Here is a 20,649-nt window from a genome sequence, read left to right on the forward strand (position 1 = left end):
CCACTAGAGGGCACTGCCTTCACGCGTGGCTCTTTTCAAACATCTGTGCGATTGTTTTGCATTAGGCGACATTTGTAAACTAAACTCCCTTATGGTGACAATTAGCCAAACAATATTGAGTCCCTGCATCTGGAATAACTACTAAATGTTTTAACCAAAGACTAAAAGTGGCATGAAATGCAAGCATTCTAACAAACTGATTCTTTGTCAATTTAGCTTTAAAGTAATGTAGGCTACATTTTATAATCTGTTGAGTTACTAACGCCGTTTAGTGGCAAATGTGATTTAAAACAACTGTGTCCCAAATGTGAAGATACTATTTAATTAAGGGGGTATGATAATCTATGTTAACATGTAATTTGTTTTCGTGGTAATTTACAGACGGTCCCTTGCGCCTGCACCTACGATAGACCATTGACGTTCAGAGCGCTCAGAGCAAAGTGAGGAGTACAGGCTACAGGCTTCAGAGAACGCGACCGCTTTTACCTAGGCTACTGCATCTGCGGAACTTGGTTCTTAGCCTACATCAGCGGTCTCTTCAAGCCTGCGTATGTTGACTGAACGTCACCGGTTTGAGTTCGTTTTTGTAACTCCTCTGAACTGGTTATCAAAGCAACTTTGACTCGATTCAATACAGGATTCCCTCGCGAATCTCCAATTACTAGCCATTAAAAGGGTCGTCATTGAGAGACTAGTGTTGCAGTCTCTCACTTTTATTTAGTTAAAGCTACTTTTGGAGTTTATTTCAAGCGTATGACGCATTGCGCATCATTGCCTCGGGGTTCGAGGGCTAGGCGCTTCAACATGGACTGAAGCAGCCTGTTCTGGATACTTTGAAAGTGAACAAGGCATCAAGAATAAGAGAGAGAGTTGTTCTTCTCTAAATTTCAGTAGGCTACAACATCAACATGGAAGAAGAAGACGGGCACCAGGAGAACGGTATCCACGCCACCAAAGATTCGGACCGACAGTTTAGGCTGAGGCTCTGTGTTTTAAACGAAATCTTAAACACTGAGAGGGATTACGTTCGGACTTTGCTTTTCCTTCAATCGGTAAGGTCTCATCCGTTCATTGCTTTATTTGTCGGTTTGGTAGCAGTGTTGTGTTGTTGTAGGCTTCTTGACAATCTGTTGAATTTATCTCCTCATTGGCTTCCATCAGCCGAAGTGACGGCCACTCGCTGCAGTTACCAATATTAATTTAATCTCACGTCTGTCAGATTTGTTTTGGTGAAAATCAGCTGAGTAGCTTCCTTTGGTCAGATATCATTGCCTGTGTAGCGCAAGTCCACAGAAAAGGGAATTATCGTTCAGCTGTTTTAAAGGGACCCAGCAACACTGCTAAATCACGCACACGCTTATCATCGCTTTTCCATATTTTTATAGTGTGTATTTTCTTGGGTTCTTGCAAGTTGAAACCAAAATTTCAAAAGCAATTTTCTAATCACAAACATTGTCACTCGCTTGAAATTCAATGTGTATTCGCCTGCTCCACCCCCTTTTTTCGGAGTTGTAAACAAAAAATATATACAACCTTATCTATTTATTCTTATTCTCACATATCCCTAAAGAGAATTGTTTCAACACCTTATGATGAAGGTGCGTTTTGGCCATTGAGAGCGTGTCATTTATGTCACGGTGCCTGACCACCTGCAGACAGTAATGTAATTTGTCACCATCCTTGTCATATTTCTTTGTTAAGTGTCTCATTGTCTGTCGCCCCCTGTTATCCGTAACTGTTATTTCTGTGCAGGTGGCTCTCATCATATTTCAGTCACAGTACGACACAACGATACAACTACTGTCTGAAAGGATTTAAGTCCTTGAACGAACTGTATACAACGGATTTTTTTTTTTTTTACGGGCATCCGGTGCCGTTTTTAACTCAGTAGTTACATTTGTCACCTTCACTTTCCATCAACACAGTTATAAAATTCAACAAAACAAAATATTTTCTGGCTTCCAATCTAGTTAGTCTGTAAAAATCAAAATAGTCTGTACTTCATTGTCTTAATTATTTTATATTTTTTAAGTGGTTTGACAAGCTTGAAACCAGTAGTTGCATATTGGGTCTGCAGACCTGCTCTTAACCTCCCCCGGGCTTTTCTAAAGCAGAGGGCTTTAAAGTCATGACCTCTACGTAACTCCAGCGGGTATTGAATTGTCAAAGAAAATACACAGAGATACAGGAGGAGTCTGGGTCTCAGAAGCAGCTCTGAACCCTCATAACTCTGGTTCCACTCTCTTTCTCTCTCACATGACATCACGCAGTATCTCTTCATTTAACCGATGCTTCTGAAGAGGGAGCGTGGACACACACACACACACACGTCCCAACAGCAGTGCACCACTGTGTCTGCTCAGCTCTTGCATGTTGTTCTTCTGTAGTTGTAGTTCTCTCTGGGGACCCAGGCAAAGCTGAAGGATCAGCAGTGTTGGAGCTGGCGGATGCTGGATATAGACAAGCATGGCCTTCACTGTGGATGTGGGTAATGGCTGTTCCTGTCCAGCGTCAGTGGCATAGCCGTGTCAGCCTTAATTTGATAACGATAACCGTTTTGCACGGAATGGATTTGCTTGATAGCAGGTATGTGTGTGTGTGTTCTCTCTCATATCTGCTTAAGCAAGCCTACTGGGCTGTGTGGGCGCCTGCCACCCAAAGCCCGTTGATCTGGACGTGGGATGCCATGGCATCAATGGCTCAGTGGCATTCAAATCGTTAAAAGTCACACACACATTCATAAAATTGAGTTTTAACTCCAATCCGGGATAATCCCCCCCACCCTGCCCACCCCCCAGCCGTGCTTAGCCCCCTCCTCTTTGGCAGCAGGGTCTTTTTCATCCAACGGTTCATTCGGTGTTGATAAGGGGGTCAGATGGCGGTTAGGGAGTCGGGCTATTGATCAGAAGGTGGCCGGTTTGATACCCGGCTGGGCAAAACGACGTTGTGTCCTTGGGCAAGGCACTTCACCCTACTTGCCTTGGGGAGAATGTCCCTGTACTTACTGTAAGTCGCTCTGGATAAAAGCGGCTGCTAAATGACTCAATGTAAATGTAAATAAGGGATGTCGGGGGGGGGGGGGGAGGGCTAATGAGGAAGGCCCCCAGATGGTCTCAGTAAAGATAGACCAGGGGGGCTAGTGCTGTCGCTATCTCCCTGACAGAAGACACCAGAGCCAATCACAGGGAACACCAGGTGGGAGGCACCAGGGGGGTCGGGTGGCGTAGATCCCAACAACCTTTCCTGATCCAGAGGTGCCAACACGTGGTTGTTGTTGTCCTTCATTCACACCTGGAGATGAGACGGCCATGTGAAGGTGTGGGGGGGGGGGGGGGTCTGAATCAAACAGAGCTCTGGTCGTCGGTGACCTCTTAACAACCACCGTCACCCCCCACAACCCCAGCACTGCCACACAGACTTCCTGTTTCCACCTTCCGTTGTGTCATCACCTCAGTATTTTTCTGTTACCACACTCCACACGCCAATGATCACGATGACACACAAAGATGTGTTTATCCAGCTTGCACATCTCTGCCCCCCCCCCCCCCCCCACACACACACACACACAACACCATTCACTCATCTCTTGGCAATTACCAGTGCCAACGAGCTTATCCAATCGGCTGGGGAGGGCAGGTTGGGGGGGGGGGGGTAAAGGGGGTTAGAGTGAAGCAGGGATAACTGGATTCGTTTCTCTTGGCACTGTCATCCTTAGTCTCTGAAAGAATCCATTTCCCGAGTTGTGGAAGTGCGAGTCGCCCGCATATAGGTTGGTTAATCTGCCTTCTTCCATAGTGAAGTGATAGCTGCTTGTTTCAAGGACTCTACTTTTCATTCCTGTGGATTATTACTCTGCACAGATTGAATGGGGTTTCCCCCCGAGGGATCCTTTTGATTTACTGATGCACACGACAGGATTTCCCCCCAGCATGATATTCTGAAATCCAAGGCTATGTCATGAACATGGTTACTTCACATCCTATTATGTGGATGAGAGGGATTTCCACAAACCATAGGAAATGGGAAATAACAACCACTTGGAAAACTGCAGACGTTTTTTTAACAGGGTTGACCATGTGGACAGTGGTCCTACACCACGCAAAACTGAAGTCATACGATGGAGTCATAACCCCTCCCCCTCAGGCCAGACCTGCACAACCCTCCGATCATTTCCATTATTCAAATGTTACAAAGTGCATGATGAAAATGAGTTTACAACCTGTGTGTGTGTGTGTGTGTGTCTGTGGAAGTGGTCGGGGCATGACTTCAGACAAGATGGGTTAATAGGAAACATCTGGAAATCCCGACCCCTGTAAACCTACACCATGCACACACACACACACACACAGTGGGTTTATCTATAGGCACACACACACACACACCTACCTCTCATGGGTTTGCCTGCGTATGTGCATGTGCACCCATGAATAAAAGTTCAACACAAAAACAAGGTGACGATTTAGATTCGGACCACAGTCTTCTCTGCTTCTCCAGCTGGTGCTGAGTCCTAAAATCCAGCTGTAGTTTTCCACAGACCAGACTCACTGAACAAACAGGATGACACATACACACACACACACACACACTTACACAAACACACCGTTTGGTGCCCAGGAAGCCACGCAGGAAGTGAACCCTTCACTTCCTGTCAGAGTCTCTTGCTTGCTCTCCTTCTCCCCTTCCGTGTGTACTCGCTGGGAAACACCAGCATCAGGTTTCTCTGGCCTGGTGTAAAAATAGTCTCAGTTTATAACTCTCCCCTCCTGTCTGCTACGCTGGTGGCTTCAACTCACTGTAACCCCAGTCCAAGTGCCCCCCCAACACACTCACACACACACGCACTATATGCACCCAAACGAGCCCCACACATAGGGACTGATTGGCCCCATGGTGTCTCTATAGAGGCCTGGGTTCGTTACTGTGGTGGACTGCTGAGGCCTTGTTGTGAAGCTTCTGATTGTTACTGGGTCTTTAAATGCGCTGCTGCTTCATAAGACTTAAAAAGCATGACATGGCAAGTCCTCGCACACCTCGTAAATTCCTGATTAGCAAACAGAAGACAATGAGACCCATTCAACCAAATCTTACGTGTGTCAGTTTGTATAGTAAAAGGCTATCTCTTGACACAATTTGTTGCTTTCATTCTCAAAACATTTTTGTCATTTCATCCAATTGTTTCCTTAATTACACCGGTCCAGATACACATTTAGGAGGGTTTAGAGTGTTCTTCTGGAAACAATGGGTATGTCTGTAATGATAAAGGACCCTTTAAACCCCAAACCCCCTGTGAACACTCATTCATTAGTCCTCCATCCAGCTTTCTTTGTTGTTCTCCGCTGCTGTCAGAAAGCTAGAAAGCTCCAGCCCAGCTCCATGCTTTCTCCCTGCTTCCACAGCATAACCCGCTAACGGGAGGTATGTGTTTGATGTCCTCCAAGAGAAGTCTAATGTTTTAAGTAGCCACCATGCATGCGCCCCTACATCACCCCCGACTACAGTAGCTTGGTTATTGCCGCGGCTACAGTGCCAAGTTGAGCTATTATGGAACAGGGTTGAATACAAAAGAGGGAAATGTCAGTCCCAACTTAATCTTTTTTTTTTTCTTCTTCTTCTCCGCCCTCCCCAGTCATGTGCATTTATAAGCTATTTCTCCAGGGCGTAAGATTGCAGTAGGAATTTTTTGAAATCTAGTTAACATGTCTAAACCTTCAGCAACACAGAGGCATATATAATGTCAAAACGCAAACTCCTCCTGGGTGTGTTCGAACGCTTCAGTTTCCTGTGTGTGCCCCGACAGGAGAACATTAGCATAGGAGAGAAGCACAACTGAAGCGTTACGTGGTTAGCATTGAATGGCCTTCTGGAGTGAGGTTTAGAAGCTTCCAGAGACAGTCCTTACCAAACTCTCATTTGATTACCTGAGCCTGCTTGTACTTTATTCTCTGTGGTTCCCACCTTGTGGCGTTAATTTGCACTCTGTGAATCTTTCACCAAAGACCAAAGTCTATTTAGGAGAATTTCCTGAAGGTTTGTATGGTGGGATGTACTTTCCAAGAGCAAATCGTGTGATTCTGATCCATGAGTTTTAGTGAATACAGTTTCAATTCTCTGAAATCAGGAGCCATTCTTCCTCTTTCTTCTCACGAGCTCCTCTTCCCTCCTTCATGTAGGAGTGGTAGTGAGTTTCACGTCATTTCGAGCTCAGCGAAGAATGTGGACAAAAGACACTGTCCAGATGTGTTAGTTGGGATTTTAGGAAGACATTTTTATGACCCAAGTAAATACCAAAAGATGACACAATGACAATGGATGTGAATGGCTATGTGAAGTGTTTTCAATAGACTGATATATGATACAATTAGTGACTTGGCTCCCCTTGTAAATAGCTGCAACGCGAGACCACCACTGTCCAGTCAAAGACTGTGACCCAGACTGAACCAGGACAAGTACTTTCCCAGAGCCGAACAATGAGCCAGTAATTGAACAGGAGGCTTTTTATTCTCTTCCAGAATGAATAGGTAGGATGGAAGGTTGTAAAAGTTCAGAATTTCATCCCAGTGGGCTTGGAACTTGCGGACAGAAGATGAGATCCCGGAAGGTTTTCGTTAGAGATCGGCAAACAAAGGCAGATGTGTGGGATCCTGGAGGTTAAAGGTCATTCATGCTTGTTGAGAAACATTGACCGCAAACTACCCCGACAAGCCTCCAGTCCAACACCTTGTACAGTTGTGAGAAGGTTTGATGAATGTTGGATAGTGGTCCTGCGGTCTTAAGCCCGCACGAAGACTAATGGTCGGAGGGTCTGTTGTGACAGAAATGATGGATTGAGCATGTGTCTGTGTTTGCAGCGGTTTATACCCAGGCGGATCACTTAAGAACACTGAGAACACCAATAGAACGTGTGAGTGATCCAGAATTCATCCACAAAGGTTCCAAACACCTAATAAGCCTTTTGAAGCGGAGGTCGTGCCCTCTTGGTTTCTGATGATATTCTGCACCAGCGATAACGCACAATACAGTACTTGAGTTTGTCATTTCGAGGAGAGTCATCTGAAATGAGGTCTAACTACAGGTCTAGCTTGCGAAAATGGTTCTCCAGTGAAGTGTGATTAAGCTGAATCCTGGATGTCTGTTGGACATGGGTGTGTGAGCGTCTGCCCCTGCCATGCTCTCATGTTTGATTCAGCACCAGTGGGTGTTCCCTTTGATCTCGGCTGGCTTGTCTAATGACTGCAACAGCGTGGCAGGGAGCTAATTCAGTTCCTCACATCCATCTTCTCAGCGGGCCTCAATGACACTGCTGATGTCTGCCTGAGAGGAGGCCAAGACGAGAGATGACACACACACACACACACTCATACGTGCATGTAAACGTGTACACACACACACGTATGCACACACACACACACACATGCCCACAATGGCTGATCGCCCTCACAACAGTGACAACAGTCTTGCGTAAGTGGTGATGCCCAGATAACCCGCATGGGTTCACCCACGCTCAGACCAGCGCCCATCCTAGTGAGCTCCGACGTACGACGGCTCACCAGCCTCTCCCGTGATCCCCTGTCCCCACGCGTCCTCGTCCAGCCCTCCAGATGGCCTCTCCAGCCTGTCCAGAGACGCCGTCTCCAGAGCGCCACATGTCGCCTCAACATGACGCCTCGCAGGGCCACGCCATCCACCTCAAGCAGGCCTCGCCGAAGAACACCAGGGGCCCGTTTGGGAGAGCAGGAGAGAAGTCTTCAGAGGGCTGTAATTGTTGTTTACGCAGGCTGGTTGTGGACGTGTGTGTGTGTGTGTGTGTTTCGTGTCGACGTACGTGTCGTCCGTGTGTGTGCCGCGTGAGGTGAGGATCCATAATTATGTGGCAGTCAGGGACTGCAGGCGTCTTGAATGAGCAAAGAGGTCATAAAAGGATATTTATAACCGATTCATTACGCGTTTAGCCACTGTAAAGGCGGGAGCTCTTACCCAAATGAGACGGTGAAAAGACCCTTCCTCTCCAATCTGACATGCCTCATTCCCACGTCTGCCTATAAGAACAGGCCTGCTCCCGAGGAGAGGCTGTGCGCTCCGTCATTACTGGGAACAGGAGGAAGTTGAAATGTTCAGCCTTCTCACTCACCATGTGGTACAGACTTGGCCCTAACATTGGATAGATTACAGCTGGACTGTCACGATTGAAGACATGGGTTTGGATCTTGTTGAGTGTTGATGGTTGTTCTGAGCTGTGCTGGCCCTTAAAGCACTAGTCAAGACACTCCAAGATAATGTCAGGAAATAACTGAACAAAATAAATTCATGGTCTGATCTGGTCTGTCAGCCGCGCTTTCATGATGTAGGATTTTGACTATGTTAATGTCAGGTTGTTTAGCAGGACCATTCTGGCTGACAGGCAAGCAGGGGGAAGCTGTCATTTCTTTGACAGGAAGTCCAGTCCAGCTTCCTGTCTGTCTTTCCATTTGTCTGAAGAAGAACCAAGCCCCCTCCCCCCTCCTCCCTCCCCCTGTTTCCTCCCTTGCTAACCCTTCTAAGAGTCAGAAAACTTTAAAGCCCCACTAAGCGGAAGTGAGAGAACTTAAGAAAAAATGGACGACACTCAAAGAGCACTTTGTGTTGGTGATGAGCACAGCCAAAAAGGGTTGCTATTGGAAGAGAGAGGGGAGACGGCAGAGGGTGGAGGGGGTAGATTTTTGAGGGAAATAGGGTGGAGGAGCGGGTGAATTACGTTTTCAGAGAGAAAGGAGAGTGCTGGGGTCCCCTTCATTGTGGCAAGACTGGGGGCCTTTCTCTCCCTCCACTGCAACCCGGCCACAAAGACGGGATTTCTTCATTTATTTATTCAATTTCATGCCACGTCGACCGCTAAATGGCCTTGGCCCCTTTTCCAGAACTGTCCTATCCTCCTCTGAGGAAAGGAAGAAAAAACAAGAAAGACCCTTCAGTGGACACTGTTTTTAGCTTGTTGTCGTTGGGGGGGGGGGGGGTTTCCAGAGAGGTGGGAAGAGGGAGGGATTGAGAACTTAGTTAGTCGATGCTTCCTGAATCTGCGATTCACTCGAGGCAGGGGTGAGTTTGGTGCTGGTGTGGGAACTGAGGTGGATTGAAAAGGAGGCTCGCTGGGTTTGGTGGCAAACCTGACAAGTGTAGTCCATAGTGGGGCTACTGGTCCACAAGCGTGCCCTGGAACTGATGAATGCTGATGGTGCGGAGAGCAAACAGGAAAACACTTCAGCTTTGTACCAGTCTATACTCTTTGTCACTCTCACAAACACACACACTCCCCTGCCTGGTTATATAAGACCTACAGGACTACCGTGGGAGACTTTCTTCCCAATTGAAATTGAGGCTCGCTAGATGGGAAGAGCAACAAAGTAGAAACCTTGAAAGGTATAGGAGTTTGTACTGGTGAAAGTTGTATATTTGTCTACTGACCTAAAATCCAACATACTAGGATACCAGTTTTAGCAACAAGGATGCAGAACAGCCATTTTTAAATGCCTGCAGTCTGTGGCCATTGTTGTGTATTTCCACATGCATTTCCCCTTATGTGGATGTTTCTTATGTGTGTTAAACACATGCAGCCTTCTTTTGTCCGGCTGAAGGAAGGACGTACTTCATCTGGTCAGGGCCACATCTCAGAATGCTTCCCTCTCCGGTCAACAATATACATTACAAATGGAGAAACGACATGAATGAACGGATATAACAGCTTGCGTTGGCACTTGATTCACAGAAAAGAAAAGTTGAAGAGACCTAAAACACTTCCAGTTCTCCCCCCCACCCCTCCCCCGAACGCTTTAGACGGGGGACGGAGGGGGGGGGGGGGATTCAACATGAGGGGGAGGGGTAGCCAAATTCAAAAATAAAGGTGTTGTCAAACACAGTTGAGCCTTTCTAGGTTGCTTTGCCTGTCAATGATGATTCCAAAATACATGTTCTTAATATTCAGACTTTAATATGAATTGGGAAAAATAATATACATTTATATTTCAAATGTGCCATACCGTGTCATTTTTAGCTTACAATAGACAATGCGGGGTTTCTTCTGCATGGGGTGAAATGATTGCCCCTCAACTGACCTTTGACCTGTCATCAGTGCTTGTTACACCCTAATTACTGGACCACTTGGTTGAAGTTGCAGGAAGAAAAGCCAGATATCCGCATACTTGCTTAATAAAACATGACAAACATTCTTGTTTCATTTCACCCTTGGTTTGTTTGGATAATATCTAAAGTCAGGGAACCAAAGCTTGATTTGATTCAATTTGTTTCGCTATTGATTTACCTGAGTTTGGCTCAAGCTGAACACAAGCTCTCTCCCGACTGCTTCTGTCTACCCTGTCACTCAAGCCAGTGTTTACCTGGGTGGCTGCAGAGAAGCCGTGCGGTGTGACATTTAGCTTAGCATTAATTGAAGCTGCAGATGTCTACCCGCTAACCATTTTACATCGCTCCCTCTTTTCAATTCCTCCTTTGCCCCCGATACTATCTTTTACCTGATTAGTTACAGCCAAGCAGACCTTTGTTTCTCGACTTCTCCTTCTAATGGATATCCCGTCTCTCTTCCTTCCCTGTTTCACCCCTCCTCCCTCTCCTCCTCCCTCCTCTGCTCCTCCCTTCTTTCCTCTCTTCTCTCCTCCTCCCTCCCCTCCTCCCTCCTCTCCTCACCCCTCCTCTCCTCCTCTCCTCCTCCCTCCTCTCCTCACCCCTCCTGTCCTCCTCTCCTCCCTCCTCTCCTCCTCCCTTCTTTCCTCTCTTCTCTCCTCCTCCCTCCCCTCCTCCCTCCTCTCCTCACCCCTCCCCCCTCTCCTCACCCCTCCTCCTCCCTTCTTTCCTCTCTTCTCTCCTCCTCCCTCCCCTCCTCCCTCCTCTCCTCACCCCTCCTCACCCCTCCCCTCCTCACCCCTCCCCTCCTCCCTCCTCTCCTCCTCCCTCCTCTTCTCACCCCTCCTCTCCTCCTCCCCTCCTCCCTCCTCTCCTCCTCCCCTCCTCCCTCCTCTCCTCACCCCTCCTCTCCTCCTCCCCTCCTCCCTCCTCTCCTCACCCCTCCTCTCCTCCTTCCTCCTCTCCTCACCCCTCCTCTCCTCCTCCCTCCTCTCCTCACCCCTCCTCTCCTCCTCCCCTCCTCCCTCCTCTCCTCACCCCTCCTCTCCTCCTTCCTCCTCTCCTCACCCCTCCTCTCTTCCTCCCTCCTTCCTCTCAGCTCCAGAACCACTGGCAGTCAGCAGTCACGTGAGGCTGTGTGCAGAGAAAAGGCTTTGAAATGTATTTAAATGCTCCCACTTCCTTCTTTTCACCCCCCCCCCCCCTGCTGCTGCTTTAGACTTTCTATTCTTTCCTTTTTCTCCATCCCTGTCCTCTCTGCAGACTTAAAGAAACACAGCCACCGTGGCGACACAGTGCTGTGGTTCTGTCTTAATGATTCCCCAGCAGCAGTGGCGTCAAAGACCTAGGTGTTTTTGAAGTCATATGAATTGATTAGCACATTTTTACGCAATTACCGATTGATCTCCCAATTGTATTCGTCACAATCTTGAGTGTCTTGCATGCAGATTATGCAAGCGGACGTGTTAAGGGTGTGTTAACAGCTTGTTCAGAGAACACACACTTATTGTCCTTTCACGGTTCTAGGCTCGGCAGTAGAAATGCTCAGTCAGAGTGATATCATTAAACATCTTCAGATTTGACCAGAGTCCTCACTATCCCAATAACACTGTGATGAATCTTTCTAAGTGAGTGTGTCTGACCTTGGCAGAGCGTAAACAAAGTGCTGTGACTACATTTAAAGGGATTCTTTCCTTCTCCGTAAAGCCACTGTGATGGACTTTTGGTCCCCCCCCCCCGCCACAAGACAACGTGACGCGGCAGTCTGCTTCTGCCGACCTCGAGGTGGCATCTGATTCAAATCCCCCCACCTCCCCACCAGCGTCCGCTGTCGCAACGGGCCGTGTCATACTCCAGAGTTGTGACATGGTGAAATTCTTGACTTCTCCAGTTTGACTGACTACTGACAAAGGTTGCCAATGTAGACATACCGAAGAAGTGGATTTTTTTTTTTTTTTTTTTACACAATTTTCACGTAATACAGTAAAGCTGTGTCACTGAGACACAACCTGTGAAAATCCACTGTAGATCTAAGAGAATGCAGCTTCCCAGCCACACCTGATGTAATCACACTCAAACAGGGGGTGATAAAGCCATATGCAAATTCGCTTGATTCAGACCTAACGTTATCAAGATCAGGCTAAGAGCATTTAACACAATCACATCCATCTCTGAAGGTTCTCTCCCGGCCAGACAGACGTCGTCACGGTGATCTGGAACCTCAGACCCTGGACAGACACGGAGGCAGCAGGTCCCCCGCTCCATCTCCAGTTGAGCGAGCAGCGGGCATATGGCCCGTCTGTGGTCTCGCACCTCTCTGTCTGGGCCGTCCTCGCTTCGCTGAGCTCGCCACAGACGCCACCCGGCCGCGGGTCACACCGGACCACACCCTGGTTTCTGGCGTAGCGGGTCGCCAGATTGTGGCAAAGAGCGCCTGCCTGTTTGTCTGCCTGCCTGCCTGCCTGCCTGCCTGCCTGTTTGTCTGTCTGTCTGCCTGTTTGTCTGTCTGCCTGCCTGCCTGCCTGCCTGCCTGCCTGTTTGTCTGTCTGCATGTCTGTCTGTCTGCATGTCTGCATGTCTGCATGTCTGCATATCTGCCTGCCTGCCTGTTTGTCTGCCTGCCTTCCTGCCTGCATGTTTATCTGTCTGCATGTCTGTCTGTCTGTCTGTCTGTCTGCATGTCTGTCTGTCTGTCTGTCTGTCTGCGTGTCGGTCTGTGTCATGGTAAAGTGTCATTGGCTTCATTGCACACAAGCCAGATTGGTCATAATCTTCCGTGAAATAAGAGCTGATATCAGAGGTCCATTACCGTTATTTATTAATAAACAATTTTCCTTCATCATGGCATGTGTGGGGAATGATCTACATGGCTGTTACTGTAAGCAAGATGTGTTGCTCAGTGAAACTGCACTGCTGTTTTACTGAGTTATTCTAAAAACAAGAAAGCCATCATGGGCTGTTCTGCAGCTTGCTTTTCTATTTACAAACCAGGTTCTATTCATGCTTGCCCTAGATTTAAAACATTCGATGGTGCACACTTCCTCTGCACAAAGACTTCTTGTCAAGAGACTTTTGCGCTGGCGTTTTAATGGAGAGCAAACTTTACACCACCATGCAAACATTGTTTATTAAATAAGATTGCAGTTCAGAAAAACAGGGTTTGTGGCTTTTGTTCAACCTGACTGCACTGTTTTCACTTCCTGTTTGCATGCCATAAGCACACCAACAAAGAGTAGATTGCGCTGCAACCGCTTGGAAGCAGACGGTCTATGTAAGCAGCAGAAAATTCTCCGCCGATTGTTACCTTTCAAGGCACTTGCAGACCATTCAATAAGGACTGTGATTGCTTTGGTGATGTTATCTGAAAAGGGGGAGTTCAGCCTTCAGTGCCACTCCCCTCTGCATGGAAGCTTGTTTGGCTTTTGACAGCTTGCGTGTAAACTAATTGGCTTGTAGCGGTGTTTGTTGATTGGGGAGGCGGAGGTGTCATGTTTGTAAAATAAATGCTAATGATAACTTAACCGCAAAATAGCTAACAGGCTTATGTGAGAAAGCTCAACCCAGGGGGGTTGAAAGGTTGATCTTTCTCAAAGATGACTCACCAGTTGTCCTGGATGTGTCATAAATTAGCTTGTACAGAGAGGCACCTAACTGTTTGTAAAGGGCAGCGAAGTGTTCTCTGAAACCTCATACACTGTCAAGGAATCATATGCTCGAAACACCAATCTCGACATTCTCACCTATCTACCGTATATGATCTTTGCGTAGATATCATCGATATTAGCCTTCATGTCTTATTGTTAATAATGAATCCCAAATCCTCCATGAATTTCATCATCATGGTGTTCTTACTTCTCCTACCTTATTTTCACTCGCAAGGAAATTACCGTTCCGAGTTTAATATACGGCGACATTTTCTTAATACCTGCTTATTGCGGCTGGGATTTAATAGTTTCCTGTTACACCGACCTTAAAGTCAGACGGCGTAATGAGATAAAGCGGGTGGGCTCTTATGGGGAATGTGTGCGTGTGTTTGTGTGAGAGAGAGGGAGAGTGTGAACAACGGGGTGGTGGGGGAGGGAGGGGGGATTCAGACCAGAGCAATAAAAGCACATCTCCAAGACAACCCTCTGTGCCCCCCAGCCGAGAGGGTGGGTGGGGGGGCTCAACAATTAGAACCATGACGAGGAGAAGGGGGTGGGGGGAGGGGAGGAGCTTTGATACATGGATGAATGGGTGATGTGATTTTGTTTGTTTTATATGCTGAGGATGTCGTTTGTCTTATTGGTTTTTTTTTAAACAAAAGTATGTTGAGCGCTTGCGTCCGTTATCGCGTTTGTGCGCGTGTGGTCTTCAGACAGGAAGTGTGTTGGCAGGTAGCCAATGTATGCCATCGGTAATTAACACTTAAATCTCTAAAGAGTTTCAATTAATCAATCTGTTTTTTTGTGTAGTCATATCCCATGCTGCACACCAAGGTTCAACCACAGGCACAAGTAGCCAGGTCTGCTGTCAGAAGTAGCACACTTACTGTCACACTAGCACACTTACAGTCAAAATCACAACAGTTTAGTTTCTCCATCAGGGATCGATGGTTGCTGCAGACATGTAGACGTGTCACGGAACACGGTCGATTCTGTACCAGCTGTATCATGGTCCGTCGGTACATTCACATTTAGTCTTTTAGCAGATGCTCTTATCCAGAGCGACTTACAGTAAGTACAGGGACATTCCCCCCGAGGCAAGTAGAGTGAAGTGCCTTGCCCAAGGACACAACTTCATTCGTCACGGCCAGAAATCGAACTGGCAACCTTTGGATTACTAGCCCGATACCCTAACCGCTCAGCCACCTGACTCCCTCCGGTACCGTTTGGTGTTGTGACATGATATCAGGGGAGCGTTACATGGTGGTCTGTTTAACCCTGGCCTCAATCGTGAGTGCAGAACGAGCAGTTGTCCCTTAACAGGCCGCAGCGCCTCTGGGCACAGGACCCCGGAGTGGACCCCGGACTGGACCCCGGAGTGGAATATTGTTGCCTTCTCCCCCTGGAAGCTGCCAGCCAGCTGTGTCCCAGCACCATACGGCAGGAGATGAATCATGGTTGTGATTCTCAGGGATTCACAATGTGTGTCTGTGTCCCTGGTCAGATTCCCATCTGACTTCTCCATTATTACCACGTTACAGAGTGAGGGCTAAATTGAGTTTTCGCGCTATTTTTAGATCATCTGAGAGTAAAATGAATGCACAGTCCATTGGCATTTATTATCTATCTACACTATTATTTGCTGAGGGTAACTGCATTTGTACTTTTATTATTATGTTGTTGGTTATTTTACAGCAAATGTTACGCAATAGTGTATTCTTTTAACAGACACTTTTGCAAGAGCAACTTACAGCATAGAGCAGAGCATTCTTCCAGCCTGTTCTGGTGCTCTCCATCAACGACGATGACAACCACTGATGATGATGATCATCAGGTAACCAAGGTTACCACGACAAGGGTTTCCGCCCTTACCCATTCACATTTGGTTTATGTACCACGGGCGAGGGGCAGCGATGTCATGTGACGTGGTATTGACGTCAGAGGGCCAGAGAAAGGTCACTGGAGACATGGATATGAAAACAAACAGGCTGTGCATCCTCCAAGCTGCCGGCCCCGGTAGACGGGGCTCTCTGTTAGTCAGGCCTGCTGTGGACGCGACAACGTCACGTCTGCATGTCTTCTCAGAGACCTGTGTATCAGATGACAGCTACTCAATATTCAGCCCGCGTGTGTGTGTGTGGACGTACGTGCTGTCCTTTTCCCCACCCAGATAGTTTTCCCTGCCTGCTGACCGGGTGAGGGCTATCTAATTGCCTTCTTCGTCCCGGCTCTTCTGAAGCTGGTGGCTTGTCTTGATTGGAGATAGACAAAGCTTCCTTCTTTTCAAAATAAACGTGGCTGTTTTGCGATGGAACACTGGGGCTAGCCAACACAGTCAGGGTGTTAAAGCACTGTGTTGGGGCGTGACATGGACTGAAAGAACCTCTTTGTTACTTTCTTTCTTTCTTTCTCTCTCTCTCTCTCTCTCTCTCTCTCTCTCTCTCTCTCTCTCTCTCTCTCTCTCTCTCTCTCTCTCTCTCTCTCTCTCTCTCTCTCTCTCTCTCTCTCTCTCTCTCTCTCTCTCTCTCTCTCTCTCTCTCTCTCTCTATCTCTCTCTCTTTCTCTCTTACACCAACACCAGCCCCTTCAAACACATCTGTGTGGCACATTTCAACTGTGGAGTGAGGCTCCGAGCACAGCAGTCATACTGGGTCACATGGACTGTGATGGTGGACTCTTTCATTTCCAACCATCCATCCATCTGTCAACCCACCCATTAATCATCATTCTCCTCCATTCCTAACCCTCATTCCTGCTTTATCGACCCATCTTTCCTCCTCCAACCCTTCCCGTCCTCAACCTTGCTAATCCATCCCAGCAGAGAGAGAGAGGAAGCCCTTCTTCCACCTTCTGCACCCCCTGGTGCTCCCCATCATAGCTGCCAAGGGCCAGTCTTCTACACGAGTGGCTCCTTCAACATGGACATGGTACAAGTCGCCATATGGGAGATTTAATTAGTGCACGCCTCAAGCACCGACACCAGCCCTCGAACCAGCCAAAAGCTGCTACTATACTTCCCCACTAATAAGCGTACACTTTAATTAGCCGAGTCCCAGCACGCTGACTGTTGTGTGCTATTTTTATATGACAAGTGTAAACGCTGGCTGTAAAAGGCAGACAGAGAATTCCCAAAGTGTTATGTCTCAATGGACAAGCACTGACTGACTGACTGACTGACTGACTGACTGACTGACTGACTGACTGACTGACTGACTGACTGACTGACTGACTGACTGACGTGGAACTCTCTGGAGTGTTGTCTATGTTTAGAACTGATGTGTGATTGTGAGGGGTAGTCTTTCATTAAAGGGAGGAGGATGAGGTGTGTGGCTTTATCTCCTGGTGTGTGGTCTGTGTGTGTGTGTATTTTGTGTGGTGTGTGTGTGTGGCTTCATCTCTTTGTGTGTGTGTGATGTGTGGCTTCCTCCATCCCTGTGGTTTGGAGGCTGTGTAGCGCCCAGACTGGCAGCCCCGACTGGCAGCCCCGAGGCTGCAGGGTGCAAGGAGGCCTGCTGCCAGGGCCCGTTCGATGCCTTCTCAGGGTTTAGCCAAGATCTCAGAATCGTGTAGCATCACGCAGCTTTTTTGAGCGGTTTCCTGTGTGTACGATCTCGGATTGGAGAGACTAACAGAGGGGAAACAGAGAGACAAACAGAGGCAGACGCAGACAAAGAGAGGATGTAGCCAGACAGAAACGGGTTGGAGGAGACACTGCTCTCTCTCTCTCTCTCTCTCTCTCTCTCTCTCTCTCTGTCTCTCTCTCTCTCTCTCTCCTCTCTCTCTCTCTCTCTCTCTCTCTCTCTCTCTCTCTCTCTCTCTCTCTCTCTCTCTCTCTGTCTCTCTGTCTCTCTGTCTCTCTCTCTCTCTCTCTCTCTCTCTCTCTCTCTCTCTCTCTCGTTGGCCTTTGTTACCCAGTCAGGATGGGGAACGTCGCAGACGCGAAGAGACAGACAGAAAGAGACCGACAGACTCCAAGAAGAAGATAAAACATGAAAGAGAGATGGAGAGACAAGGGGATTGCGCTCCTCTGTCTCCCCCGCCTTATCGCTCTCCAGTCAGGGTTTGAGTGGCAGGTCAGCTGTCTCAGGAGAGGGGCTGTGGTTCACAAACGCAACGTTGCAAAGGTAGCGTGCTGCAGATTCACCTGACATGGTCTTATTACTGTCTCCCTGAGGAAACGGAGTGTTAAGCTGCGGCACAATAACATTGGTATTTATAGAGGTGTCTGGCATATGAATATGCATGGGTCTAGGACAAAGAGTATACGTTCACATTGTCATTACAGTGAAACTTTTTTAAATGTTACGAGGTTGCTTTAAAGGCATAATTCAGATATCATACGGTTAAGAGTATTAGCTGTTAATGTGTGTGTGTGTTTACAGGTGTGTGGTCAGAACATGTGTAATGAGGACAGGCTAACCAAGCTCCTTCTGTCTTCCAGGCCTTTTTACACAGAATCAGGCAGACAGCAGATGAACAGCAGTGTCTGGCCCCAGAACATGTCAAGGTACGTCCCTGCGATTACTACGTTTCTATCTTTCCCACGACGTCACTGCTCATGTGCGTGAACCTGGTTAGATGTGCTCAAATCTTCAGCCGATACCTAGTCAGGACGAGACGATATGATTTGATTGAATACGATACGATATTATATATGTCATGATACAATATTCATGATACAATATTCATGATATGTTTTCCATTTCTTGGGGTGTTTCTGTTCCTGGAGGGAAACCCCATATTGAGTGGGAGTTTTGTATGTTTTCGATGCTCCAGATCTTGTTCTCCAACATCGAGGCCATCCTGGACGTTCACAAAGAGGTCCTGTCAGCTGTGGAGGGAAGCCTGCAGCCCGAGCCCCAACCTCTGCACGCCCTAGGACACGTGTTCCTGCAGTTTGTGAGTTACACACACACACACACCTCTCCCCTCCATCCCCCCAAACAAGCCTGCATCCTGTCCGCTAGAAAGACCCCCTCTATCCCTCTTTCCCCACAAACCCGTGCAAGGCTGTGTCACTGGCATCCCCCTCGGCACTTTGCTTTCCCTCTCGTCGCCCCCCCCACCCCCCCTTCCATCCATCCCCTTCCTCTCTCCCCCCGTCTCTCCAAAGCTTCTTCCTCCCTTCCCTCCCCTCCCCACTCCCCCCTGATTGAACTCATTTGGCCCTTGGGGACAACAAAGACAAGCCTGTGCCCGGGTGGAAGAGATGGTGTGTCACTCATCAATGGAACAATGGTGCCACTAGTTTAGTTCTCTCTTTCTCCCCCCCCCCTCTCTCTCTCTCTCTCTCTCTCTCTCTTCTTTTCTCTGTCTTTCTCGCTCTCTCTCTCTTTCTCCCTCTGTCGCTTTGAATAATCAGCTGACAGAATTATGTAAAAGGAAAAAAAAGAAAAACAAACCTAGTTCAAACTGTTAGCTCTTATAGTCTAACCCATATTAGTTGACAGCTGTCTGTCCTGAAGTCATACACAAGCACTTTCCATGAGGAGATGGATTTATGTTGCTGGTGAACCAGCCTGTCAGGTAGCCGAGATAACGAGAGCCTACGCAGATACCACACACAGAGTCTGCTGCAGACCGAGAGGTCAGACAACTCGATTGATTTAAGTACATCAACATGCTTTTTCCATTTCTCTGAGGGCTGGAGAGGTTAGCCTTTGCTGCCGTGGTGGGGCGGTTGGTGGGCATCTCTAAATCTTATGTTAGAGTGCCTTATTCTGTCTGGCACTGTGCAAGTGTCTGCGTGTGTGTGGTAATAGAATGTCCCTGTGTTCTTGTGCCTGTGCCTTCACATGTTTATGTATGTTTGCGTGTGTGTGTTTCTCCTGTCATTAAGAGGGCGGGACCTACACAACCACTGGCTTTGTTATCTTCAGATCCATTACACTCTTCTCTGTAGTGAGTGACCCCTCTCTCCTTCAACACTGACACCTCTAGCCCAATCTACTGCCCTCATCTGGTGCCCTCCGCCCCCGACCCTTGACCCTACGACTGGGGACAGCCCGACTGAGATTTGATTAACTTCCCTGCATTGTTCAGCAGAGGAGTCCCTGTCAATCACTCTCGAGTAGGAAAGAGGAGTGATCTGGGGTCAGATGGCTGAGCGGTTAAGGAGTCAGGCTATTAATCAGAAGGTTGCCGGTTTGATTCCCGGCTGTGCCAAATGATGTTGTGTCCTTGGGCAAGGCACTTCAACCCACTTGCCTTGGGGAGAATGTCCCTGTACTTACTATAAGTCTCTCTGGATAAGAGCGTCTGCTAAATGACAAAATGTAAATGTAATCCCAGCATTTTCTGCATCTTTCCATATTCCTTCCAAACCTCAGTGCTAGTCCAGTGGCTGCATTCCATTTCGAGATACGTTCCGTCTTGGGTACGATTTCCCACACACAAACACTCCCCTCTTAAAAGGGGCTGAGATTTGTGTTCCTAAGCCGAGGACAAACGGAGGGCCGTGAACAGCCACAGTGTCCTCAGACCTCGCGTTGCCTGATAAAGTTCATATTCATCACAAGCGGGAGGGGGAGGGGGAGAGGAAGTGTTCCGATTGGAACGCAGCTTAATGCAGCCAGAACCTCAAATATCCCAGAGTGTTGACCTAGGGCGTGGAGGCCGAGTGGCTCCGAATGGGATCAGGAAACCTCAGTCCATTTGAACCTCGCTGGCGTGCAGGGGAGAATTAGAAGGCACAAAACGTTTTTTTTTAGAATGTTTTGGCATCACAGACATCAATATTTGCCCTGTTTCTAGACTAACACACTACACCCAACACACACACACACAAACCACACAAAGACACAGCCATGACCATGGCCAACAGTCATCTCATTATGCACTTGACAAATACTCTTTTTTTCATCGACTCACTTATTCGCCTGTGTTTGATATTGCT

The 20,649-nt window shown here is 47.9% G+C and overlaps 1 protein-coding gene across 2 annotated transcripts in view; it reads left to right on the plus strand.

The window, feature by feature from the left end:
• Positions 1-431: 431 nt before the first annotated feature.
• Positions 432-20,649, plus strand: part of prex1 (phosphatidylinositol-3,4,5-trisphosphate-dependent Rac exchange factor 1) — a 75,555-nt gene continuing 55,337 nt past the window's right edge. Inside the window, exons 1-3 of one of the 2 annotated variants that reach the window (XM_084679619.1) lie at positions 432-1,052; positions 18,196-18,261; positions 18,531-18,653. In XM_084679619.1, the coding sequence (XP_084535745.1) occupies positions 909-1,052; positions 18,196-18,261; positions 18,531-18,653 (333 nt within the window). In that variant the 5' untranslated portion in view covers positions 432-908. Of the gene's footprint in view, positions 1,053-16,572; positions 16,682-18,195; positions 18,262-18,530; positions 18,654-20,649 lie in introns of those variants that run through there. The other variant, XM_084679620.1, reaches the window with a different exon arrangement.

This window comes from Hypomesus nipponensis, chromosome 18, assembly GCF_054491055.1.
Source record: "Hypomesus nipponensis isolate SF chromosome 18, ASM5449105v1, whole genome shotgun sequence".
Lineage (NCBI taxonomy): Eukaryota > Metazoa > Chordata > Actinopteri > Osmeriformes > Osmeridae > Hypomesus > Hypomesus nipponensis.